At 45.3% G+C, this 27726-nt stretch overlaps 2 protein-coding genes across 2 annotated transcripts in view; both read left to right on the plus strand.

Moving 5' to 3' along the window:
- The window catches only part of LOC309340970 (uncharacterized protein), a 98269-nt gene that overhangs the window by 34869 nt on the left and 35674 nt on the right, over positions 1-27726 (plus strand). The window lies entirely within an intron of this gene.
- Positions 1265-24983, plus strand: LOC309341154 (uncharacterized protein). Its single transcript, XM_081860673.1, has 2 exons — positions 1265-2111; positions 23015-24983. The coding sequence occupies exons 1-2, from the start codon at positions 1468-1470 to the stop codon at positions 23373-23375; spliced, it is 1005 nt and encodes a 334-aa protein (XP_081716799.1). The 5' UTR covers positions 1265-1467; the 3' UTR covers positions 23376-24983.

Consider the following 27726-nt stretch of genomic DNA (forward strand, 5'->3'; position numbering starts at 1 on the left):
AACACAGCAATTAACAGGAAGGAAACAACAGAGCATTGTGTAGCAGATCATATTTCTGCTGTCTCAGAGGAGGACATTTCCCTTTTTCTTTTAGGGTCCAGTGGGCTTTGAAGATGTCGCTGTTCGTTTAATAGACGAGGAGTGGGAGTTGCTGGATCCTGACCAAAGAGGTCTTCATAAAGACGTCATGGAGGAGAATTGTGGGATCGTGGCCTCTCTTGGTAAGCCTCCCTGTGGGATCGTCCTATCTGCCAGGAAATTAAAAAAATACCTCTATGTGACAAACCTCATATATTTTCACAGCGCCGCCTACAACACCTTGGAACCTAACACCCCCACAAGAAATAGTAGGTTACAGTTTTTTCTGTGAACAATCTTCCTCCAGTTCTGCCTCCTTCTACCAGAGTTGGGCTGATCTGAACTGCCCAGGCATCTTAAATGCCAGCTTCAAAGTTGTTAGGAAAGATAAGTAGCTTCTGTCAGGTTTTCTGTTTTTGTTTTTGCTGCTGTCAGTCTTGGGTTGACCAAAGAGACGACTGACACTGGAGATGGAGGAGATGCCATAATTGGGCCAAACAACATCTGCCCCAGAGAAGAGCCAGGCTGACTGAATCTCAGGTAGTACTAGCAGTGATAATAATAATAATAATTTTTATGTATACCCTGACCATCTGGTTGGGTTGCCCCAGCCAATCTGGGAAGCCTCCAACACATATACAGTGGTACTTCTGGTTGCGAATGGGATCCGTTCCGGAGGTCTGGCCAGATCCTGAGGTTTTCGCAACCCGAGGATCACTGAGAATGGATTTGTCGCTTTCATAAGCTGATGTTTATATAACCCGAGGGTTACGTAACCCAAGGTGATACTGTATAAACATGAAACAGTAATAATAACAACAATCTAATCCAATGAAAAAAGTACAAAATTTTTACAAAAAGTACAAAATTTATAAAATGAGTAACTTACTTCAAACAAAGCAACATTCAACCAACGATTAGAATCCAATAATAAAAACATTGGTTTATTGCAAATAACAAAGGTAATGAACACTGCCTTCTCTCCAAGAAATTTAATGAGCATTATTCCCTAACTGGGGGCTCCATTTGTTCCTGAGGCTCTAATCCCTTTTTCTCTCCATTGCAGATGGTGATGAATTGGAAAGCAAGAACAAAGGTGACCACAACACAATCTGCATAGTGGAGAAGGCACGTAAAAATTTGGAATGTGGAAAGAGCAGCCGTCGACATCTCATTGGAAAGAAACCCTATCATTGCATTGAATGTGGAAAGAGCTTCAGTCAGAGCTTCTCTCTCACTTCCCATCAAAGAATTCATACAGGGGAGAAACCCTATCAGTGTGTGGAATGTGGAAAGAGCTTCAGTAGCAACTCAAATCTCACAAAACATCAAAGAATTCATACAGGGGAGAAACCCTATCAGTGTGAGGAATGTGGAAAGAGCTTTACTATGAGCTCCAGTCTCACTTCCCATCAGTTAATTCATACAGGGGAGAAACCCTATCAGTGTATGGAATGTGGAAAGAGCTTCAGTATGAGCTACAATCTCACTAAACATCAAAGAATTCATACAGGGGAGAAACCCTATCGGTGCATGGAATGTGGACAGAGCTTCAGTATGAGCTCCAATCTCACTTCCCATCAAATAATTCATACAGGGGAGAAACCCTATCGGTGCATGGAATGTGGAAAGAGCTTCAGTAGAAGCGCCGATCTCACTAAACATCAAAGAATTCATACAGGGGAGAAACCCTATCAGTGTGTGGAATGTGGAAAGAGCTTCAGTATGAGATCCGATCTCACTAAACATCAAAGAATTCATACAGGGGAGAAACCCTATCAGTGTGTGGAATGTGGGAAGAGCTTCAGAATGAGTTCCCATCTCACTTTCCATCAAAGAATTCATACAGGGGAGAAACCGTATCAGTGCATGGAATGTGGAAAGAGCTTCCGTATGAGCTCCAGTCTCACTTCCCATCAGATAACTCATACAGGGGAGAAACCCTATCAGTGTGTGGAATGTGGAAAGAGCTTCAGTAGAAGCTCCGATCTCACTAAACATCAAAGAATTCATACAGGGGAGAAACCCTATCGGTGCATGGAATGTGGAAAGAGCTTCAGTAGAAGCGCCGATCTCACTAAACATCAAAGAATTCATACAGGGGAGAAACCCTATCAGTGCATGGAATGTGGAAAGAGCTTCAGTATGAGCTCCGATCTCACTAAACATCAAAGAATTCATACAGGGGAGAAACCCTATCAGTGCATGGAATGTGGAAAGAGCTTTAGTCAGAGCTCCAATCTCACTTCCCATCAAAGAATTCATACAGGGGGGAAACCCTATGAATTCATACAGGGGAGAATCACGGAATTGTAGAATTTTTGAGCTTGAAGTGATCCCTGGTGCAATCTATTTCACCCCTTGTGATGCTGGCATAGCAAGTAAAGCATCCATGACAGATGACCATCTAACTTCATTTGAAAACCTCAATGAATGGAAATTCCAGCACTCCCAAGGGACTACAATCCATTAACTTCTCTTGCTGTCAAAAATTTCTTCCGCATGTTTTGTCAGTCCTTTTTTAAAAAACATAAAACTTAAGGCATTGGTTTGTATCCTACCCTGTGTAGCAGGCGTCCTATTGGGAAGACCCAGTTCTCGTGTGCATGTTCTGGAAGTTGGGCAATAGGGGCAGTACAGGATTCCTTTTGGTGTATCGACCTCCCCACAGCACCAAGGATTCCCTGCCCGAGCTGCTCCAGATTGTGGCGGATGTTCTCCTGGAGACACTTAGTTTGGTTATCCTAGGGGATTTTAACATCCACGCCGACACAACCTTACAAGGGGCCGCTTTGGACTTTGTGGAAAGCATGGCCTCCATGGGGCTTTCCCTGAATATGTTTGGCCCAACCCATAGCCGTGGACATGCCTTAGACCTGGTGTTCACCTCTATGGATGTTGGTGATCTGACACTAAGTAAAAGCGAAACTAAAGAAGTGCCATCGTCAGATCACTTCCTGGTGCAACTGGACTTCTCCGTGAACCTTCCCCTCTTCAGGGAAGTGGGCCCGATTCAGATGGTCTGCCCCTTAATGGATCCAAATGGTTTCCAGAGGGCGGTAGGGGATGTTTTATCCCATGTTGATGGCCTTTCAGGTGATTCCTGGTGGCCCGCTGAAATGTGGAGTTAACCAGGGCTATTGACTGTTTGGCTCCGAAGCGCCCTCTACGATTCCATGGAGCCCAGACAGCCCCGTGGTTCAGAGCAGAGGGTGATGAAACAATCGCTGAGACGGCTAGAACGCCGGTGGCAGATAACCCATTCTGAAGCTGACCGGATACAGGTTAGAGCTCAATGTCAAGCCTACCAAGTGGTGATAGTGACGGCCAAGAAGACTTTCTTCACCGCCTCTATTACATCTGCGGAAAACAGCAGCAGGAGACTCTTTCAGGTGGTTCACAATTTAGCAGAACGACCTGCTCCATTAGGGCCCAGTACATGCCACATGATCTCCTGCAATGATTTTGCAAAGTTTTTTGCAGACAAAGTCGCTCCAATTCGAGAAGATGTAGATTCCACCGTGGGAGCAGGGCGGGAGAGTGCTAGAGTCCTGTCTAGTCAAGTTGTGTTGGATCAATTCCAATCTGTTACCCCCGAGGATGTGGACAGGCTGCTTGGACGAGTGAAACCAACCACTTGTCTCCTTGATCCTTGTCCATCCTGGCTTATAAAAGCTAGCTGGGAAGGGCTGGGCGATGGGCTTCGTGGGGTGGTGAATGCTTCCCTCCGTGAAGGACCCTTCCCGGACCCATCTTTAGATGCGGCCACGATGGCCAACTATCGTCCAGTCTCAAATCCTCCATTCTTGGGCAAGGTGATTGAGGGAGTGATTGCTGAACAACTCCAGGTACGCCTGGAAGAAGCAGACCATTTGGATCCCTTCCAGTCAGGATTCAGGCCTCATCATGGGACTGAAACTGCCTTGGTCGCACTGGTTGATGATCTCCGGCGGGCTAGGGACAAAGGTGAGAGCTGTTTCCTAGTTCTGCTGTATCAGCGGTATTTGGATGAAGGAGCGAGGTTTTAATTTCATGAAGTGAGGCAGCTCATCCTCTATTAACAGTCGTAGCTGAGATAGGAAGTCTATGTTGAGGGTCTGGAGAGAGTGTTCAGATGGGAAGACTCTTCTTCTGGGGTCTCCTTCCATTTGGGAGGGGAGAGATTTTCTAGGAAAAGGAGATTTCTGAGTCAGTGAAAAGGACTCAGATGATCCCCTGGGTCTGGCATACAAAGGAAAATACCTCGGGAGTGGGACTGCTAAGAGAGAGGGGATCCGAGGAAAAGTGGCTCACGGACCAAAGTATGAAGCCATGAAGGAAGCTGGGCTGTCCTGTCATAACTAAGGAAGGGAATGAGAGAGAAGCAGCAGAAACAGAGTTCAGCCTTTTAGCATTTATTCTGGATACCTGAAGTGTAACAACTGATTATGAGAGGAGGGAGTTTAAGAGAAACTGTGCCTGTACAGTGGTACCTCGGGTTAAGTACTTAATTTGTTCTGGAGGTCTGTTCTTAACCTGAAAGTGTTCTTAACCTGAAGCACCACTTTAGTGAATGGGGCCGCCGGAGCACGATTTCTGTTCTCATCCTGAAGAAAAGTTCTTAACCCGAGGTACCATTTCTGGGTTAGCAGAGTCTGTAGCCTGAAGCGTTTGTAACCCAAGGTACCATTGTAGTACCTTGTTTAATCCTTGTTTAATCCTGTGACATTTAGCTGAAGTAATAAGTTAACGTCTTCCTGAATCTGATTCAGAGCCAAATTTGGAGACATACGTCACACAGACAATTTCAGAATGGCTGGGAGAAAGCAAAGATTGGTTGGATGGGCTTTGAGAGACCTGTTTCAGAATTAGATCGCGTGAAAATCGAGAACGGACGCAGCCAGGAGATGTTTTATTAACACTAGTAACAAAAAGAGTGAAGGAAGCAATCCTTCAGAAGAGTTTTTGAAAAAAATAATGTGGTTGCCAGACAGAAAGTAGATTATCTTTAGAGAGATTCCACTGAAATTGAGACTTAGAAGAACCAAATATAGATATTTAACAATAGCACTCAGGAGAGCTGACATTAGATATAAATGGGAATTCCCAGAGGGCATTTCCTTTACATACACGAAAAGGAGATACAGGCTAACATCAGAATTTCAGATAGTCCTTTGACAAATACAGGAGAGACTTAGATTCCAACTGCTGAAAGGCACATACGGTGTTCTGTTAGAATGGGAGACGAAAGACGAAGAGGTGAAATCAGTTATGATTAAATGGGCACAAGATATAGGTCATTATATTATTGTGGAAGATTGGGAAAGGTTACGGAAAACCGATTTAAAATTCACAGAGTGTTCCTTGCTGAAAGAAAATTGACACACAAACTACATGACAAGGATAACTGTGGTTTTAAAGATGAATGGGAACCCTTTACAAAGTAATTACAGAAGCAACAAAATGAACTGGACTCCTTGGCAGGTTTTGAATAAACATTTACAAACTTTTTATTGATAACATTTAGATAGATAAATTAAGGATCTGTACAGTTTGGTAACATGCAGAAAATAACATATGTTGATAAACCAGAGAGAGGAGCTGAGGGGAGGGGAGGGGGGTCAGGTTTTTTGGAGAGGGGAAAATAAGGGGGGGTGCAGGATGATATGTTTTTGGATAAAATGTTATGTTGAAATTACTAATAAAAATATTTTTAAAAAACATTTTGAAAGTGTGTGTGTGTGTTTTTACAATCAAGCAATGTATACATATGAAAATTACAATACATCATAACATCATATAACATAAGAAAGAGTTATATTTTTTTTCATAAAATAGCACACTGTCTTTCAGGTTGTGTCTTCCTGGAGTTCCACACCTCTGCTGGGTGGAGAGGAAATGGTCTCTCCTCCTTCATCTCAGCTCCACAGCAGTTCTCTCAAAAAGACTTGGCACTCCAGAAGCCCTTTATAACATAAAAACAGAATCAAACAAGGAACTTATGGTGCTGGGGAAATAGTAGTCGTAGTCGTCGTCGTCGTCGTAGTAGTAGAAGTATTTATTCAATTTATATACCACCCCCCCTTTATCAGAATATCGCAGGGGGGTGTCCAACATTAAAAGCACAATGCAGAACAACGATGATAAAAACATAATAAAAAGCATCCTGTGAGACAGCCGAGTAATGCAGCACTCCTTTTGAAACTTGAGGGTAGACTCACTGCTCACCTGCTTTTAAGGCCACTCTTTCTCCTGTCACCCACACCCATAGAATATGAAGAGAGTTGTCCTCCCAAACTCTGCCTACCCTCCAACATGTTGCAGAGGGAAATTGGGACCTGGGACTTTTGGGGCTCCTGAATGAGTTCCGTAAATCACAAAAGAGCAAGGACCCCCCCAAATTGGGCGTCTTTTGGGGCCACAGGTTCACGGGAGCCAAAACAGGACATCCTGGGAGCCAATCAGAAGCCAGGGTGGCTTCTGGAATTGCAGGACGTCCCACTCAAAGCAGGACAGTTGACAGGTATGTGAAGACCGCCAAAGATGGAGAGTCCACAACCCATAGTGCAGGCACCCCCAAACTCAGTCCTCCAGATGTTTAGGGACTACAACTCCCATTATCCCTAGCTAACAGGACCAGTGGTCAGGGATGATGGGAATTATAGTCGCAAAACATCTGGAGGGCCGAGTTTGCCTATGCCTGCCATAGTCAATATGGCTGCCTTTCCCACTGGCTGAGATGCTTCTGCCCATTTCATCTGCTTAGCCAATCCAAATATTCATGGCCAACAGGTCCCAACCCTGACTCCAGCAACTCTCTCCCATGGGATGGCTTGGCAAGGAGGTGGCTCCTGTTGTCACTTGCCTCCCCTTCTTCTCTCTGTGAGAATCCAGGGAATGGGAAGGGGAAAGAAACCAAGCTAGAAGATGATCACAGGTTGTTGGTTTTTTTGGGGGGTGGGGCTTGTTAACAGTCCTGTGTGGCACCTGGAAGGCTCTCAGATTCTGACTGCAGATCTACCTGGGAGCCACTTCCTTTGTGGGATTTATCAGCCCCTCTGAGGTCCCCCCAGGGCACCTGCTCAGCTGAGAGGAGGGTGTCATAGCACAGGTAGCAAATCAGCTGCTGCTCCGTCCCTTGAGGGATTCTCCGCCTCACTTAATTGGCCAAATATTCCGAATATTCACTCGCCACTATATAAACCCTCACACCCCAGGCAGCAGCAATGAGGTGGTACAGTGTTCAGGTGCTAAGAGTGTGTCCCTGCTTTGGGAGTGGGAACACAGCCCCCCAGCAAAGTTTGGAGGACGAGCCAAGAGGTATAGCCGGACATTGGAAGGCAAACTGTTGCAGGAACTTATGTATAGATTTTTTGGGGGGTTGCCCCTGCAGCAGATATCATGCACATGCAGCCAACTACCAAAATCAGCACCATCACTTTTGTGACTTTTGTGACTTGTCCACACAAAACACTTCATCACAGTTTCTTCCTATCTAGTCAAAGGGCCTCTGCTGCACAATACCAAATGTAAGAATTCACTGATAAATGTATCTACCGTATTTTTTGCTCTATAAGACGCACCAGACGACAAGATGCACCTAGTTTTTGGAGGAGGAAAACAAGAAAAAAATATTCTGAATCTCAGAAGCCAGAACAGAAAGAGGGATCGCTGCGCAGTGAAAGCAGCAATCCCTCTTGCTGTTCTGGCTTCTGGCATAGCAGCTTGCATTCGCTCCATAAGACACACACATATTTCCCCTTACCTTTTAGGAGGGAAAAAGTGAGACTTATAGAGCAACAAATACGGTATGTATTGGCTCACTGGGAAAACTTCAGAAATTCATCTAGACCTGTGAGCTCAGCTACTCAGCAGCCCCTCTGCCCGAGTGATAATCCCTGGCATCCTGATACCTGAGTGCCAGACAGGTAGCCATTCCAGAAATAGCAAACCCAGATGGAGACAAAAGGGTGTGATTGACTTGGCTGGGAAACAGGGAAATGTAAATTTCTCTTTTGTTACAATCAATGGGTGTTTGGTGGATGGCAAGGAGAACCATGGGGCAGAGTCCAGGATGCTCAGATTGCTGCCCCCAGACTTCCCCTTACCCTGATGCATGAGTGATGTAGTTGGGGGGGAGTGTAACATGGGGATTAGCAGCTGATAAAAGTTTGGGGGCTCTGTTGTTCTGGGCATCCATCTTTGTCCACCTTGTGGCAGGTGGGAGTCCTGTCGCCACAGTCTTCAAGAAAGACCAAGCCTACTGGCTGCTCTTTTGCTCTGCTATTCCTGGCTGGTGTTCTTGTTTTTTGTCCAAGGGAGCCCTCAGATTTCGCCATTAACAAAACATGCCCAAAGCCTTCAAAATGTGCACTTTACTGCATTTTTCAGCTCAGCAATATGTAGTCCCAGGAGAGGCAGGAACAGCTGAAATCTGCCTGGATGGAGACCTGAGAGCCACCTCTCAATATCTGGGGGGCTGACCCATGGAAGAGGGAGCCAGCTTGTTTTCTCCTGCCCAGAATAAGGGGGACCCAGAGGACCAGAAAGCAGCTTCTGCTGCCTAAAGAGCAGGAAGAACCTTCTGAGGGGAAGAGCAGCAGAATCCCTTGGGAGATGGCGGACTCTCCTTCCTTGGAGGTTGTGAAGCAGAGGTTGGATTCCTGCCTTGCAGGGGGGCTGGAATAGATGACCCAGGGGGCTCCCTCCCATTCCAGGAGGAGCTTCCTTGCTTCCTGCAACCCCCTTTTCCCTGCAACCTCTTCCTCCACTTTCTGGCCAAGGGAGGGAGCGGATCACAGACCAGCCAAGAGCAAAAATAAAATGAGCATCTCTGGGATTGTGCAATGCAGGAGAGAAAAGGCAGAGAGGACTGAGCAGGGTGGACTCGGCTTGGCAGGGGTTAAAGGGAACCGAGCTGCATTCCTAGAGAGGACAGGAAGTAAGGGGGGGCCAGGTCCTCCAGGGGAAAAGCCCCTCCCTCCCCTTCCTGCAAGCGGGGGGGGGGGCAGGGTTGCTTCCTGCTATTGCAAATCCTGCATTGTTCTCTTCCAGGGGGATCTGGTGAGTCCCTTCTTCCTCCCACCCCCCAGGAGGGTGCAGTGGGGAGAAGGGGGGGTCCCAGGGCTGCTGCAGGGGAGGGTGGCTCATGGGGGGGGAGCCCCAGGGAGCAGGGGGTCCTGCCAGGGAGGGGCGAGGTTTGCAACTACAGTACTCTATATTCTGCATTTGTATAAAGAGGCTGCTTACTCCTTTGGGAAGGGCAATCCTCTCCTGGGATCTGGTGAGTCTCCTCTCTCTCCCCCCCCCCAGGAGGGTGCAGTGGGGAGAAGGGGGGGGGGTCCCAGGGCTGCAGCAGGGGAGGGTGGCCCATGGGGGGGGGAGCCCCAGGGAGCAGGGGGTCCTGCCAGGGAGGGGCGAGGTTTGCAACTACAGTACTCTATATTCTGCATTTGTATAAAGAGGCTGCTTACTCCTTTGGGAAGGGCAATCCTCTCCTGGGATCTGGTGAGTCTCCTCTCTCTCCCCCCCCCCCAGGAGGGTGCAGTGGGGAGAAGGGGGGGGGTCCCAGGGCTGCAGGGGAGGGTGGCTCGTGGGGGGGGAGCCCCAGGGAGCAGGGGGTCCTGCCAGGGAGGGGCGAGGTTGCAGGAACTGTCTCCTTCCTTTAGATCTTTGTGGGGGGCGGAGGAGGAGGTTACCGCCCCCCCTTCCAGAAAAATAATTATTCAGAGCCCCCTGGGAAATCTAGCAGATAGAACTCTGGCTTCTTTAAATAAGCTTATCAGTAGGACTTCTGCTGTGTGTGACACGGGTCAGCGTCATTGCACAAGAGAGGAAACGTGTCTGAATGGTTGCTCCCAAACCTCTTTCTTTGTTTCCCTTCTTTCTTTCTCCTTATTGGCAGAGGAGGCCAGCCAAGCAGATCAAGCCAAGCTTTAAGAGGAGCTGGGTATGTGTACATGGAGAAGAGAGGAGACAGAGAGGAGACAGGAGAGCCATGTCAGATTAGATAATTTATTTCGGTCAGAGAGCAGCTTATAACACACACTTGGGGGTACAGTCACAGAAGTAAAACAGGCAGTTTATGAACAACAACAAATTTAAAAACAATGTACACCAACAAACTATCCCAGGGACTTGACTCAGAGTCACCCATGAAACCGAGTTTGGGGATTTTCATGACGGACTATTTTGAGTTGGGAGATGGTCTGCGCCTACGGATCTGTACACAGAATCTGGCGACCATCCAGGTCATCTTCTGATCTTTGCCTAACAGGAAAAGGTCTAATTTTTGCTTTTGCGGGAGGTCAGTGAGCCTCACCAGCAGGGGATCAATGGTCTTACTACGTGTCTCTTTGTAAAAGGGACGTCTGAAGAACAAGTGTTTTGGCTCCCTATCTCTCCCAATGGGCAGGTGAAAAGTCTCTGAGCATACAGGACTTTTCTAAAGGCTCCATCCAGGACCAGCGAGGGAAGAGCCGAGCTTCTGGCGAGTGTAAAGGCCCTTCTTGCATTTCTAGATGCGAGAAAGAAGAGATATTCTGCCGGTGCAGCTATATATTTCTCGATTTCTCCAATTTTATGGTCGGGGCACCTTGCGCAGTCCTGTTGTCTCTCGGTGTCTAATATCCTTTGCCTGACCGTGGCATTTGCCTGGCCCAAGCCCAGACTTAGAAGGGCTTGAGGGGCAAAACCCAGTTTCCGGAGGGTGTTCAGAACTGCAGTCTGCCAGCCCGACTGGAATTGGTCACAGAGAATCAATGGTGCTATCCCTCGGGGGAGCAGATTCAATGTCAGCCATTTGTAGATTGATGTTAGGCAGATGCTAGCCTCCACTCTCACCATCCCCGTTTCCAATCTACCCATGCGTTTGAGACCCATCTGGGCACTTGGAGGAGAGCTCTAAGAAGTCTAGATTGAACTCTCTCAAGGGGGAGAAAGCAGAGGAAGGCGGACCCAAAAAGGAACCATAAAGGAGTTGTGCCAAAGTTTTGGCCTTGTATAGTTTTCGAGCTGTGGGAATGAAGAAGCCCCCTTGTGCTCTGAAAAATTTAAGGATACAATTTGCGGGTTTTTCCGCTGAACTCCCGATGGAGTTTATGTGTAGTGTGTTGGCTCCTGAGGCCTGTACCACCATTCCTAGATACTTATAGTTTGTGAGTTGTTCTAATTTATGGCCTTGGAGTTCCCAGCTTTTAAGCTTTGGTTTTTCCCCAAAAGCAAATATCTTGGTCTTTTGATGGTTGATTTTGAGACATTCAAATTCACAGTATGCTGTGAATTTAATATTTATTAAAGTTTTCAAAAAATAATACAATGTAAAAGAAAAAGAAAAAATAACAAAAATACAAAAATAATTAAAAACACATAGAATTTCCATTACTTATTTTCTTTTAACTTATTTTCCAGACCTCCTCATACCTCCCTTTCTTGTATTCCAATTCAAATTCTTAGTTCAGCAAATCCTCACCATTAATTTTTACTTATTTCTAAACCCTTTTTTCTCTCTCTTCCATATCTCTTAAGCATTACAGCTGGAAACCACTTGACACCAATTGGCCGACCATGCCCAGGAGAAAGGCCTCTGGTTTCTTCAGGAAGGTATATCTAAATACCTTTTTCATTTCATTATAGATCATTTCCCAGAAAGCCTTGATCCTTGGGCACGTCCACCAAAGGTGAAAGAATGTTCCTTCAGTCTCTTTACATTTCCAACATTTGTTATCAGGCAAATGATAAATTTTTGCAAGCTTGACTGGGGTCATGTACCACCTGTATATCATTTTCATAATATTCTCTCTTAGGGCATTACATGCCGTAAATTTCATACCTGTGGTCCACAACACTTCCCAGTCAGCAAACATAATATTATGTCCAACATTTTGTGCCCATTTAATCATAACAGACTTCACCGTTTCATCCTGAGTGTTCCATTTCAACAGCAAGTTATACATCTTTGACAAAATCTTAGTTTTAGGTTCTAACAATTCTGTTTCTTATTTTGATTTTTCCACCTGGAATCCAATTTTCTTGTCCAATTTATATGCCTCCATTATCTGATAGTAATGAAGCCAATCTCGCACTTTATCTTTTAATTTCTCAAAACTCTGCAATTTCAGTTTGTCTCCTTGTTCCAATATTTCCCAATACTTCGGCCATTTGGCCTCCATATTGAGTCTTTTAAAAGCTTTTGCTTCCATTGGTGACAGCCACCTTGGGGTTTTATTTTCCAATAAGACTTTATATCTTATCCAGACATTAAACAATGCTTTCCTGACAATATGGTTTTTAAATGCTTTATGTACTTGGACCTTGTCGTACCACAAATATGCATGCCACCCAAAAGCATTATTGAAACCTTCTAAGTCCAAAATGTCTGTGTTCTCAAGACGCAGCCAGTCTTTCAGCCAGCAGAATGCTGCTGATTCATAGTAAAGTTTAAGGTCTGGCAGGGCAAATCCGCCTCTTTCCTTTGCGTCAGTTAATATTTTAAATTTTATTCTGGGCTTCTTGCCCTGCCAGACAAATCTAGAAATATCTTTCTGCCACTTCTTGAAACAGTCCATCTTGTCCACAATTTGCAATGTTTGAAACAAAAACAACATTCTAGGCAATACATTCATCTTTATAACTGCAATTCGACCCAACAAGGAAAGCTTCAAATTTGACCAAATTTCTAAATCTTTTTTCACTTCCGTCCAACATTTTTCATAGTTGTCCTTAAATAAGTTTCCATTTTTAGCTGTCATATTAATCCCCAAGTATTTCACTTTCTTAACCACGGTCAAACCTGTCTCATTCTGAAACCTCTCTCTTTCAATTAATCCAGTTACAGATAGGTAGCCGTGTTGGTCTGCCATAGTCAAAACAAAACAAATTCCTTCCAGTAGCACCTTAAAGACCAACTAAGTCAGTTCTTGGTATGAGCTTTCGTGTGCATGTATCTGAAGAAGTGTGCATGCACACGAAAGCTCATACCAAGAACTGACTTAGTTGGTCTTTAAGGTGCTACTGGAAGGAATTTGTTTTCTTTCAATTAATGTTAAATTTTTCTCTAAAACCTTAGTTTTTAATTTATTCAATTTAAATCCTGCCACTTGACCAAATTCTTGAATTAATTCTAAAACCCTTTTAGTACTAGATTCTGGCTCCTGTAATGTCAATATTAAATCATCTGCAAATGCTCTCAATTTGTACTGTTTGGCTCCGACCTGTATGCCTTCAACCAACTGGTCCCTTCTAATCATGTTCAGCAAAACCTCCAGGACCGATATAAAAAGCAATGGGGAGATTGGGCACCCCTGTCATGTCCCTTTTTCTATCTTAAATTCTTCTGTCACCACATTGTTTACAATTAATTTAGCTTTTTGTTCGGAGTATATTGCACCTATACCATTTTCAAAACCTTGGCCTAGCCCCATCCCCTGTAGGTTCTTTTTCATAAAACTCCAAGAGATGTTGTCAAAAGCTTTCTCCGCGTCCTCAAATATCAAAACTGCTTTAGTGTTTATATTCTCTTCTAATCTTTCCAAAATATCAATTATATTCCTCAAATTTTATCAGACAAATGTCTTCCCGGGAGAAAGCCCGCTTGGTCTTTGTGAATCTCTTCCATCAATACTTTTTTCAATCTCTCGGCCAAAATGTCAGCAAAAATTTTGTAATCCACATTTAGTAACGATATAGGGAGGTAGTTCTTAAGCTGAGTCTTTCAAGTCTCTGTTTTCGGTATAAGTGTGATATACGCCTCTTTCCACGATTCTGGTGCCCTTTTCCCTTCCAAAATGTCATTGCAGACTTCCTTCAAAGGTTGTAATAACCACTCCTTCAAAGATCTATAATACCTGGAAGTCAGCCCATCCGGTACTGGAGATTTGCCCAATTGCATATTTTGGATGGCACCTTCTACTTCTTGTTCAGATATTTTATAGTTCAACATTAGTTTACTTTCTTGAGAATTTTTTTGTAATCCATTTGTCTTCAAAAATCGTTCTATATCCATTTCTTTCTGTGGCCCTTGTGAATATAGTTGTTTAAAATACTTCTGGAAACAGTTTCTAATCTCAGTTGGGTTATATATGTTCTTTCCTTCCGCTTCTAAATTTGTAATAGTATTTAATTTTTGTCTTTTTCTCATTTGCCAAGCCAGCAGTTTCCCACATTTATTCGCTGATTCAAATGTCCTTTGTCTCATTTGTTTGATTTTCCATTCTATTTCTTGATTCATCAATTCCATATATTATATTTGATATAGTTTTATTTCTCTCAAGATCTCCTGCGACTTTGGTTTTACTCTTAGTTTCTTTTCCCCTTCTTTTAATTTCTCCAAAATTTTATCTTTTTTCTCATTTTGACTTCGCTTCTTTATTGAATTCTGTTGCATCAGAAACCCTCTCATAACGGCTTTGCTTGCGTCCCAGATTACTCTTTTTTCAACCTCAGTGTTCAAATTTATTTCAAAATAGTGTCTCAAAGTTTTTGGGGCCATTTTGTAGACTTCTTCATCTTTAAATAAGGTGTCATTCATCCTCCATCTGAAGGAGCCAGTTGATATTTGTTTCATCTCCATCCTTACAGCATTATGGTCGGAGCAAGTTTTGGGGCAGATTTCCACTTTCTTTATCTTTGGTGCCATTCCTCTAGTTACCCATATTTGGTCAATTCTAGTCCATGTCATCTTGGCTTCAGAAAAGAAGGTTCCCTCTCTTCCCAGAGGGTTCCTTATTCTCCAAATGTCCACCAAGTCCATATTGTCTGTCATTTCAAAAAAAGTTTTTGGTAGTCTATCATCTTTGGTGACTACCTTTCTTTGTGCCTTGTCCATATTTGTAGATACTACTCCATTCATGTCCCCCATCAAGATCAGATTGTAGTCTAGATGATCCAGTAAGGTCTCATGCAACTTCTTAAAGAATTCAGATTTCCCCTCGTTCGGTGCATATATTCCTACAATCAAGAATTTCTCTCCTTGAAATTGAATTTCAATTGCCAAATATCTTCCTTGCTCATCTTTAAAGATTAATTTCGGTAAAAGTCTCTCCTTTGCATATATCACCACTCCTCTTTTTTTAACTTTGTCAGATGAAATAAACTCTTGTCCCAATCTCTTGTTAATAAGTATTTTCCTATGTAACCTCATTACATGTGTTTCTTGTAGACAGATCAAGTCCAATTGTTCCTTTTTTGGTATATGAAAAACACTCTCTCTCTTCCGAGGGGAGTTAAGACCATTACAATTCCAACTTAGAAGTTGCAGAGCCATGGTGGGGTTACTTCGCTTTACCTCCAACTGCTCCAAGTAGCTGTTCTTGTTCTGTTGGTGGTGTCTCTTTCCCTGGACTGTGGAGTCCAAATGATAAGTTTGCTATGTCTAGTATTCCTTTTTCCAGTGCTCTTGGGTCTTCTCCGGATTCCGCTTCTTTTTGTAGGTCTTCTCCGTGGTCTTTCAAAAACCTATCTTTGTCAGTAACTGTTCTTATTTTTATCTTTCTTCCTTTATATTTGAAAGATAACCCTTGAGGAAATTCCCACCTAAAAAGGATTCTGTTTCTCCTCAATAGGGCGACTAGATCTCCGTAGTTGGTCCTTAAATCCAAAAGATGTTTTGGGATGTCCTTGAAGATCTCCACAGTTGAGTTTTCAATTTGCAAAGTTCTTTGATAGTGCAAGTACAAAATTTTATCTCTCTCCTCTTTTGTTCAAAAGTAATCAAACAGTCTCTTACCTTGTTCCTTTTTTGTCCTTTACCAAGTCTGAATGCACTTACTATCTTAAATTCTTCCTTTCCCAAATCCTGTTGCCAAAAATCTGTAAATTCCTGTGCAAGGAAGTCCGCTAGATTATCCTTCTCACTTTCCGGTACCGCCCTGACTCTTAAATTTTTCTCTTTCTCTTTTAATTCAATCATAGACAGTGTCAAATCGTGGTCCTCTAATTTCCTGTATACTGGAGGTATCTTCTCCTGAGTAGCAGTTGCAATTTCCTTTGCTTCTTCAGCTACCATATTTTTCGTTCTATTGGACGCAGTTTTTCCCCTCCAAAAATTGAGGGGAAATGTGTGTGTGTCCTCTGGAGCGAATGCAGGCTTCTGCCATAGCCGCGCACAACCCCTCTGGCAGGGAGAAGCTGCACGGGGCTATGGCTTCCTTAGCCCTGCGCAGTGTCTCCCGGCAAGGAGAGGCTGCAGGGGGCTAAAGGGGAAGGCAAAGCAGCGAGCGGGATCCATCCCGCTCGCTGCCTTGCCTACTTCCATAACTGCGCACAACCTCTCTGGCAAGGAGAGGCTGCACGGGGCTATGGATTCTTTAGCCCCACGCAGCCTCTCCCGGGAGGGAGAGGCTGCACGGGGCTAAAGGGGAAGCCAAATCAGCGAGCGGGATCCATCCCGCTCGCTGCCTTGCCTTCTTTCATAGCTGCGCGCAACCTCTCCGGCAGGGAGAGGTTGTGTGCAGCCTGTACGCTGCTCTTTGGGGCTGGGGGGGAAATATTATTTTCCTTGATTTCCCCCCCTAAAAACTGGGTGCGCCCTATGGTCCGGTGCGCCCTATGGTGCGAAAAATGCGGTACTTTTCGGGTCGTGGCAGATTCCTCTAATAATTTTTCAGTAGACTGTGTATTAGAATTCACCTGCTGTCCCAAGTTGTTGATGCTTGTAGTGTTCAAATCAATTTTAGCTGATGCTTCACTTACTTGCTTATTTGTCTCAGCTACTTGCTTATTTGTCTCAGCTACTTGCTTAGCTAAATTTTCCAAAGATTCATTAATTTTCCCAAGTGCCTGTGCCAATACATCTTCAGGGGACATAACTTTTGATTTAACTTGTAAAGCAGCAGCTCCTGGTGTGCCTGATGCTCCAGATGTTGAAGCCCTTCGCTGATTCGTAGTGTCAGTCCGATATTGTTTGCCAGACCTAGTAGTTTTTTCCTGTGCCAGCCAAGGTCAATCCCACGGCTAAAAGATTTGTTTTGAAAAGGAATTTTCCAGTAGCCTAGTTGTTGTTGCAACAATGTCGATGTTCCTCTAGGGGGACACAGTTACAGCTCCAATTTGCAACTTTTTAAAAAACAATTATAATCCTTGTAGGTCCCCCAAGTCACTTAAAAACAACAGTTTCAATATCATCAAAAGTTACTTTAGAATCAGGAGAAGTCCAGAAACACTGTATCCCTCTCACAGAGCTAATTCAAAAGTCTTTAAACTTGCCGACAGGCTTTCCACTGATCGGTCTTTCCTGTCTGGGGGCAGCCCGTTCCCAGGTTTTAGGCAGCAGATGTAACTTTCTTTCCCCCCTCTTCTTGCAGGTAAAATATGCTCAACTCTTTCCCCCTCCATTCCTGCAGTCTGGAGGAGAAACCACTTTCTTGATGTTAGATTTTAAGTCCTTACTGAACGTCTTTCAAAGTTTCCGCTTTGCAGTCTCTTTGCTTTGATCTATTTACAGGCAGGGAAGGCAGACTTCCTGTTTATACCTTCCCGTTTCAGTGTTGAATGTAGCCTCTTTTTCTCCAATTAATTCAGTTTAATCCTACTCACGGGTAGTTGCTTTTAAGTCCAATTGCTCCAGGAAAAAGTCAGCGCTCTCCGATAACAGCTGTGCGGCTTCACTCCGCGGAAGAAGCAGTCGACTCTCAGCACCGCGCCGCTCACCCCATGTCCCGCTCCAGAGCCCTTAAAAGAGCTCCTTCGCAACTTGGGGGGCGCAAATGGTGCACGCCGAGTCCCCACGTTCACAGGCTTCACCCGCCTGTGACTTTTAAAGGGTCCCCGCTTTGCCGCAGCGGCAAGACCCGATCCCGCGGAGCCGGTCCCTCCGAGAGTCAGAGGGAATCCGCCATTAATCGCTGGCGCTGACCCGGAAGAGCCCCAGCTTTTAAGCTTTGGTTTTCCCCCAAAAGCGAGTATCTTGGTCTTTTGATAGTTGATTTTGAGACATTCAAATTCACAGTATGCTGCGAGCTTTCTTAGTGCTCTTTTGAGTCCAGTGGGGGTTCTAGATAAAATTACTGCATCATCGGCATATAGCAGGACCGAAATATGCCGAATTGCGAGCTTTGGAGGATGGAGTTCTGAGTCATGGAGTGCAGATACTAAATTATTTAGATAGAAATTGAATAGTAGAGGGGCCAATAGGCACCCTTGCCTGACTCCTGTAGAGGTTTTAATAGGGTCCGTTAGGTGTCCTAGGCGGCTACACCTGACTCTAAGAGCTGTGTTTGCACGCAGTGCCTGAATTAAGAGCAGAAGCTCTTAATTCTATGTAGGTCCCCTGTAGTCTGTCCCAGAGTCTGGTTCTGGAGACTGTATCAAAGGTTGCTTTTAGATCAACAAAGGCAGTGTATAGTGAGGCCGGCCTTTAGGAGAGCCATGTCACCTGGGCGCAGGATTCCAACCAATGGCTTCAAGCTACAAGAAAGGAGATTCAGATTCAACACACGTAGTCATTTTTCACTAGGAACCAATGACTCCCTTGTCAATCAGTTCTGATTTCATGCATTGACTGGAAGGAAGGAGCAACCAGGCTGATTCGCCTCGCATTAATCTCTTCGCTTGCCTCAACATTTCCACAATCTAGAAGCCTATATCTCCTCCTCCTCCTCCTCCTTTTTAGAAAGATAGCTCAGAGTCTGGGCTGTGGTGCAGTCCTACCCTGGTTCCTTGCAAGACTCATCCATGCTTGCTCAGGGAACCTTTTTCTTCTCCTGATATTGTACAACTTTTGTAATGAAACAATGTATATGCTTTGTAGGAATTTCTAGAGCTTTTCATTCAGACAGACAGAACTTGGCAGAAGACCAAAGGGTTCCTTCCAATCTCTCAGAGGCTTCCTGAGAGCACAGATGGATGAGCGAGACACAGCTGGCCCTAGAGCAGGAAGAGGCCATGCCATCCAAACTGGGAGCAGTGGGGGATTCTTGGAAAACTCTGTGCAGAAGATCCTGGGTGAGGAGGATACCCACTCCACAGAGGTGCAGAGCCAGCAGCTCAGGCAGTTCTGCTTCCAGGAGGCCAAAGGACCCCGAGAGGTTTGCAGCCGACTCTACCACCTTGATCATCAGTGGCTGAAGCCAGAAAAGCACACGAAAGCTGAGATGCTGGACCTGGTGATCTTGGAGCAGTTCCTGGCTGTCCTTCCACCGGAGATGGAGAGCTGGGTGAGGGACTGTGGAGCGGACACCACTTCGCAGGTGGTGGCCCTGGCTGAAGGTTTCCTCCTCAGTCAGGCAGAGGAGAGAAAGCAGGTGAGAGAGACTTTCCTCTGGATACTCCCAAGGGGCTTCAAACAGGACAGAGAACATCCAAAAATGGTCTGCTGGTGGTCCATCCTTTTTCTGGGAATGAGATCTAACACCCTTAAAGATTCTGTTTTTGTCATTCTCTTTCTAACATTTCTCACCATTCATTTACAGTTTTGAATCCTTGTTGTTCTTTCAGAAAAGGGATAATTTTGCAGAAATAGACCTGGATTCCTGTGAGGCAGAGAGGCCTCCGTTGGACACCAGAGAGAGGCCACTGGGTAAGGAGGAAGGTGGCTTATCTCCATTTGGTCTTGGTTTTCCAACTCATCTGAGGGTTCTTTTCATCTTGTTTTTTGGGGGGGAGGTTGGGGGTTGGGAACAAGGGTTCAGAGGAGGGGAGATGTATTTCTGCACACCTAACATGAAATGGGCACAAACCTTCAACTGCACTCAGCAGCTAAGGCTTTCTCAAAGCCCATCTGTAGTTAGAGATGCCCCGTTTCACCTGTGAGAGAAGCAGGCACTCCTAGCATCCTGCTTACATTTTTTTCTTTTGCAGGTGAAAGAATGATGCCGGCAAGACCTCCTGATCCGCCTTTTCATGGGGGCAGAAGGGAAGCAGCGGCTATGGAACCAGATCAGGTCAGGGGAAGCTGCTTTGTGGGGACAGAGGCCAAGGGATGGAGCAATGTCATGGACTGGTTGGGCACAGAGGAATGGTGGGAGGAAGCAGCCGGGGAACCAGGAAGGGAAGATGGCTCTGAGCCCAAGGAGTAAAGGTGGAGGAAGGATGAGCGGTCAGAGGGGCAAGAGGGGGAAGCCTGGGAAGTGGAGGTGTCAGAAGCTGAAGGGGCAACAGGGCTTAGTGAGCTGGGAGACTCTGAGGCAGAATGCAGTGCAGAATCAGAGGCAGAAGAAGAAGAAGAAGGAGGCGAGTGGGAGGAAGGAGGTTGAGAGGCAGAGGTGAATCAGGAGAAGGAGGAGCCACAGGGGGCTCCCTCTCCTTCTGCCAGAATCCACCCTCCCTGCTTGTCTCTCAGAGCCAAGAGAGGTCTAACATGGAGGAACAAAGGCAGGCTGCACACTGGCACACTGTTCAATCGCTTGCCAGAAACCCCAGAGAGGAGGGGACTTGGAAAACTGTGGGGAGCCGGGGGCCTTCACTCTCAGCAACTGTAGTTGCAGTTTTCATGGAATCCTAGAGTTGAAAGGGACCCCAAGGGTCATCAAGTCCCACCCCCTGCATTGCAGGAATCTCAGCTAGATCCTCCAAGACAGATGGCCATCCAAACTAGGCTTCTTGTATTTCTATATTCTATATTCTATATTCATCAATGAATGCTAAAATTGGCTTCTAAGCAGCGGACAGACGATAACAAATAGTGTTCAGGATTCACCTAGCCAGCCCTATCTGCTGAAAAATGGGGCCTGTCCCCCACTCCTCCCCCTCTCCATGCCCCATGAACCCCTTGAATTTGGCTCTAGGGCATTGGGAGGGAACCTCCCCAGAACAACTCACGAGGAGAGGAGAAAGTGGATCCTTCCATCAGGGAAACTGGAATGCTTGCGTAGGCAGAATAACGTAAACATAAGCTGGAGTACCACCTATTTGCAATTAGACGAATACCCACACTTAAAATGCAGAATAAAAGAATTCAATTAAAGCGTTAAAATAGGTGCCCATAATTAAAATGTGCAGCAAAGCAATGCTATTGAAATAACACAGCAATTAACAGAAAGGAAATAACAGAGCATTGTGTACCAGATCATATTTCTGCTGTCTCAGAGGAGGAAATTTCCCTTTTTCTTTTAGGGGCCAGTGTGCTTTGATGATGTCGCTGTTCATTTCACGGACGAGGAGTGGGAGTTGCTGGATCCTGACCAGAGAGCTCTGCATAAGGACGTCATGGAGGAGAATCGGTGGATCGTGGCCTCTCTTGGTAAGGCTCCTTTTCAGATCGTCCTATCTGCCAGGAAATTCAAGAAATACCTCTATGTGACAAACCTCATATATTTTCACAGCGCCCCCTACAACACCTGGGAACCTAACACCCCCACAAGAAATAGTAGGTTACAGTTTTTTCTGTGAACAATCTTCCTCCAGTTCTGCCTCCTTCTACCACAGTTGGGCTGATCTGAACTGCCCAGGCATCTTAAATGTCAGCTTCAGAGTTGTTAGGAAAGATAAGTAGCTTCTGTCAGGTTTTCTGTTTTTGTTTTTGCTGCTGTCAGTCTTGGGTTGACCAAAGAGACGACTGACAATGGAGATGGAGGGGATGCCATGATTGGGCCAAACAACATCTGCCCCAGAGAAGAGCCAGGCTGATTGAATCTCAGGTAGTACTAGCAGTGATAATCATACTAATAATATTAATTTTTATTTATACCCTGACCATCTGGTTGGGTTGCCCCAGCCAATCTGGGAAGCTTCCAACACATATACAGTCGTATTTCTGGTTGCGAATGTGATCCGTTCCAGAGATCTCGCTAGATCCCGAGGTTTTCGCAACCCAAGGATCGCTGCGCATGGATTTGTCGCTTTCATAAGCTGATTTTTATATAATCCGAGGGTTATGTAACCTGAGGTGCTACTGTATAAACATGAAAAAGTAATAATAACAACAATCTAATCCAATGAAAAAAGTACAAAAAAATTACAAAAAGTAAAAAAATTATAAAATGAGTAACTTACTTCAAACAAAGCAGCATTCAACCAACGATTAGAATCCAATAATAAATACATTGGTTTATTGCAAATAACAAAGGTAATGAACACTGCCTTCTCGACAACAAATTTAATGAGCATTATTCCCTAACTGGGGGCTCCATTTGTTCCTGAGGCTCTAATCCCTTTTTCTCTCCATTGCAGATTGTGATGAATTGGAAATCAAGAACAACGGTGACCACAACACAATCTGCAGAGTGGAGAAGGCACGTAAAAATTTGGAAAGTGGAAAGAGCTGCAGTCAGAGCTCCCATTCCAGTTCCCATCAACAAAATCTCATTGGAAAGAAACCCTATCAGTGCATTGAATGTGGAAAGAGCTTCAGTATGAGCTTCTCTCTCACTTCCCATCAAAGAATTCATACAGGGGAGAAACCTTATCATTGTGTGGAATGTGGAAAGAGCTTCAGGAGCAGCTCCAATCTCACTTCCCATCAAAGAATTCATACAGGGGAGAAACCCTATCAGTGTATGGAATGTGGAAAGAGCTTCAGTCACAGCCACAGTCTCACTAAACATCAAAGAATTCATACAGGGGAGAAACCCTATCAGTGTGTGGAATGTGGAAAGAGCTTTAGTACGAGCTCCGATCTCACTAGGCATCAGAGAATTGATAAAGGGGAGAAACCCTATCAGTGTATGGAATGTGGAAAGAGCTTCAGTATGAGCTCCTCTCTAACATCCCATCAAAGAATTCATACACGGGAGAAACCCTATCAGTGTGTGGAATGTGGAAAGAGCTTCAGTCACAGCCACAGTCTAACTTCCCATCAAAGAATTCATACAGGGGAGAAACCCTATCAGTGTGTGGAATGTGGAAAGAGCTTCAGTCACAGCCACAATCTCACTTCCCATCAAAGAATTCATACAGGGGAGAAACCCTATCAGTGTGTGGAATGTGGAAAGAGCTTCAGTCACAGCCACAGTCTCACTTCCCATCAAAGAATTCATACAGGGGAGAAACTCCAAGCTCACTTACCATCAAATAATTCATACAGGTGCATGGAATGTGGAAAGAGCTTCAGTAGAAGCTCCGATCTCACTAAACATGAAAGAATTCATACAGGGGAGAAACCCTATCAGTGTGTGGAATGTGGAAAGAGCTTCACTGATAGCTCCAATCTCACTTCCCATCAAAGAATTCATTCAGGGGAGAAACCCTATCAGTGTGTGGAATGTGGAAAGAGCTTCAGTCATAAGTCCAGTCTCACTTACCATCAAAGAATTCATACAGGGGAGAAACCCTATCAGTGTGTGGAATGTGGAAAGAGCTTCAGTCATAAGTCCAGTCTCACTTACCATCAAAGAATTCATACAGGGGAGAATCACGGAATTGTAGAATTTTCGAGCTTGAAGTGATCCCTGGTGCAATATATTCCACCCCTTGTGATGCTGGCATAGCAAGTAAAGCATCCATGACAGATGACCATCCAACTTCATTTGAAAACCTCAAAGAATGGAAATTCCAGCACTCCCAAGGGAGTCCAATCCACTAACAGCTCTTGCTGTCAAAAAGTTCTTCCGCATGTTTAGTCAGTCTTTTTTTAAAAAAAGCAAAACTTGAAGGCATTGGTTTGTGTTCTACCCTGTGGAGCAGGCGTCCTACTGGGAAGACCCAGTTCTCTGAGTGCATGTTCTGGAATATGGGCAATAGGGGCAGTACAGGATTCCTTTTGGTGTACCGACCTCCCCACTGCACCAAGGATTCCCTGCCCGAGCTGCTTCAGGTCATGGCGGATGTTCTCCTGGAGACACCTAGTTTGGTTGTCCTAGTGGATTTTAACATCCATGCCAACACGACCTTACAAGGAGCCGCTTGGGACTTTGTGGAAAGCATGGCCTCCATGGGGCTTTTCCTGAATATGTTTGGCCCAACTCATAGCCGCGGACATGCCTTAGACCTGGTGTTCACCTCTATGGATTTTGGTGATCTGACACTAAGTAAAAGCGAAACTAAAGAAGTGCCATGGTCAGATCACTTCCTGGTGCAACTGGACTTCTCCGTGAACCTTCCCCTCCTGCAGGGAGGTGGGACCGATTCAGATGGTCAGCCCTTTAATGGATCCAAATGGTTTCCAGAGGGCGGTAGGGGATGTTTTATCCCATGTTGATGGCCTTTCAGCTGATTCCTGGTGGCCCGCTGAAATTTGGAGTTAACCAGGTCTATTGACTGTTTGGCTCCGAAGCGCCCTCTCCGATTGCATGGAGCCCAGACAGCCCCGTGGTTTTCTTCAGAGCTGAGGGTGATGAAACAATCGCTGAGACGGCTAGAGCACCGGTGGCGGATAACCCATTCTGAAGCTGACTGGATACGGGTTAGAGCTCAATGTCGAGCCTACCAAGTGGTGATAGATACGGCCAAGAAGACTTCCTTCACCGCCTATATTACATCTGCCAAAAACAGCAGCAGGAGACTCTTTCAGGTGGTTCACAATTTAGCAGAACCACCTGCTCCATTAGGGCCCAGTACAGGTCACATGATCTCCTGCAATGATTTTGCAAAGTTTTTTGCAGACAAAGTCGCTCCGATTCAAGAAGATGTCGACTCCACCGTGGGAGCAGGGCGGGAGAGTGCTAGAGTCCTGTCTAGTCAAGTTGTGTTGGATCAATTCCAATCTGTTACCCCCGAGGATGTGAACAGGCTGCTTGGACGAGTGAAACCAACCACTTGTCTCCTTGGTCCTTGTCCATCCTGGCTTATAAATGTAGCCGGGAAGGGCTGGGAGATGAGCTTTGTGGGGTGGTGAAAGCTTCCCTCTGTGAGGGAGCCTTCCTGGACCTATCTTTAGATGTGGCCACGATGGCCAAGTATCGCCCAGTCTCAAATCCTCCATTCTAGGGCAAGGTGATTGAGCGAGTGGTTGCTGAACAACTCCAGGCACGCCTGGAGGAAGCGGACCATTTGGATCCCTTCCAGACGGGATTCAGGCCTCAACATGGGACTTAAATTTGCCTTGGTCGCACTGGTTGATGATCTCCGGCGGGCTAGGGACAAAGGTGAGAGCTGTTTCCTAGATCTGCTGGATCTCTCAGCGGCATTTGATACCATCGAGCATAACATCCTTCTGGACCGTCTTGAGGGGCTGGAAGCTGGGGGCACTGTCATACAGTGGTTCCGCGCCTTCCCCCTGGGCTATGTTCAGAAAGTGGTGGGGGGGATGAGTGTTCAGAACCCTGGGCTCTCACTTGTGTGGTGCCTCAGGGTTCCATCCTCACTCCCATGCTTTTCAACATCTACATGCAGCTGCTGGGAGAGATCATCAGGGGGTTTGGGCTGGGTGTTCATCATTATGCGGATGATACCCAGCTCTACCTCTCTTTCAAATCAGAACCAGTGAAGGCGGTGAAGGTCCTTTTGTGAGTGTCTGGAGGCGGTTGGAGGATGGATGGTGGTTCACAGATTGAGGTTGAATCCTGACAAGACAGAAGTACTGTTTTGGGGGACAGGAGGCGGGCAGGTGTGGAGGATTCCCTGGTCCTGCATGGGGTAACTGTGCCCCTGAAAAATCTGTGTCCCGGGAGCTGTTTCCCAGCCCCATCTGGTATGCAGGCTGAGACCCTATCTGCCTGCGACTGCTTCGCCAAAGTGGTGCATGCTCTGCTCATCTCCCGCTTGGACTGCTGCAATGCGCTCTATATGGGGCTACCTTTGAAGTTCTACCCAGACACTGAGGTCCAGCACCGAGGGCCTTCTGGAGGTTACCTCACTGCGAGAAGCTAAGTTACAAGGAACCAGCCAGAGGGCCTTCTCGGTAGTGGCGCCCTCCCTGTGGAACGCCCTCCCACCAGATGTCAAAGAGAACAACAACTACCAGACTTTTAGAAGACATCTGAAGGCAGCCCTGCTTAGGGAAGCTTTTAATGTTTGATGTATTAGTATTTTAATATTTTATTTGAAGTCACCCAGAGTAGCGGGGGAAGCCCAGCCAGATGGGCGGGGTATAAATAATAAATAATAATAAAAATTATCATTTTATTTTCTTACTCCTGTAGTAACCTATGTTATCCATCATTTGAGAACCACGATATTGTTCTCCCTTTGCTCTTCTTTCATTTTTATCACAGTCTTTGAACTCTTAATACTTTGAAGGAGCGAGGTTTTAATTTCATGAAGTGAGGCAGCTCCTCTATTAACAGTCGTAGCTGAGATTGGAAGTCCATGTTGAGGGTCTGGAGAGAGTGTTCAGATGGGAAAACTCTTCTTCTGGGGTCTCCTTCCATTTGGGAGGGGAAAGATTTTCTAGGAAAAGGAGATTTCTGAGTCAGTGAAAAGGACTCAGATGATCCCCTGGGTCTGGCATACAAAGGAAAATACCTCGGGAGCGGGACTGCTAAGAGAGAGGGGAACCGAGGAAAAGTGGCCCCTCGCTCACGGACCAAAGTATGAAGCCATGAAGGAAGCTGGGCTGTCCTGTCATAACTAAGGAAGGGAATGAGAGAGAAGCAACAGAAACAGAGTTCAGCCTTTTAGCATTTATTCTGGATACCTGAAGCGTAACAACTGATTATGAGAGGAGGGAGTTTAAGAGAAGCTGTGCCTGTACAGTGGTACCTCGGGTTAAGAACTTAATTTGTTCTGGAGGTCTGTTCTTAACCTGAAACTGTTCTTAACCTGAAGCACCACTTTGGCGAATGGGGCCGCCGGAGCACGATTTTTGTTCTCATCCTGAAGCAAAGTTCTTAACCCGAGGTACCATTTCTGGGTTAGCAGAGTCTGTAGCCTGAAGCGTTTGTAACCCAAGGTACCATTGTACCTTGGGCATTTAGCTGAAGTAATAAGTTAACGTCTTCCTGACAGAGGCCTTCCAGAATCTGATTCAGAGCCAAATTTGGAGACATATGTCACACAGACAATTTCAGAATGGCTGGGAAAAAGCAAAGATTGGTTGGATGGGCTTTCAGAGAGCTGTTTCAGAATTAGATCGCGTGAAAATCAAGAACGGACGCAGCCAGGAGATGTTTTATTAACACTAGTAACAAAAAGAGTGAAGGACGCAATCCTTCAGAACAGTTTTTGAAAAAAATAATGTGGTTGCCAGACAGAAAGTAGATATCTTTAGAGAGATTCCACTGAAATTGAGACTTAGAACAACCAAATATAGATATTTAACAATAGCACTCAGGAGAGCTGACATTAGATATAAATGGGAATTCCCAGAGGGCATTTCCTTTACATACATGAAAAGGAGATACAGGCTAACATCAGAATTTCAGAGATTCCTTTGACAAATACAGGAGAGACTTAGATTCCAACTGCTGAAAGGCACATATGGTGTTCTGTTAGAATGGGAGACGAAAGACGAAGAGGTGAAATCAGTTATGATTAAATGGGCACAAGATATAGGTCATTATATTATTGTGGAAGATTGGGAAAGGTTACGGAAAACCGATTTAAAATTCACAGAGTGTTCCTTGTTGAAAGAAAATTGACACACAAACTACATGACAAGGATAACTGTTGTTTTAAAGATGAATGGGAACCCTTTACAAAGTAATTACAGAAGCAACAAAATGAACTGGACTCCTTGGCAGGTTTTGAATAAACATTTACAAACTTTATTGATAACATTTAGATAGATAAATTAAGGATCTGTACAGTTTGTTAACATGCAGAAAATAACATATGTTGATAAACCAGAGAGAGGAGCTGAGGGGAGTCGGGGAGGGGAGGGGAGGGGGGGTCAGGTTTTTTGGAGAGGGGAAAAATAAC

Source organism: Podarcis erhardii (genome assembly GCF_964252035.2).
Source record: "Podarcis erhardii genome assembly, chromosome: 4".
Taxonomy (NCBI): Eukaryota; Metazoa; Chordata; class Lepidosauria; order Squamata; family Lacertidae; genus Podarcis; species Podarcis erhardii.

Bases quoted from the DNA above. Each gene is read 5' to 3' on its own strand.
- LOC309341154 (XM_081860673.1), top strand. From the start codon at position 1,468: ATGAGCTCCAGTCTCACTTCCCATCAGTTAATTCATACAGGGGAGAAA. The intron at 2,112-23,014 runs GTGCATGGAATG...TAATTCATACAG, and splicing joins ACAGGGGAGAAACCCTATCG to GTGCATGGAATGTGGAAAGA.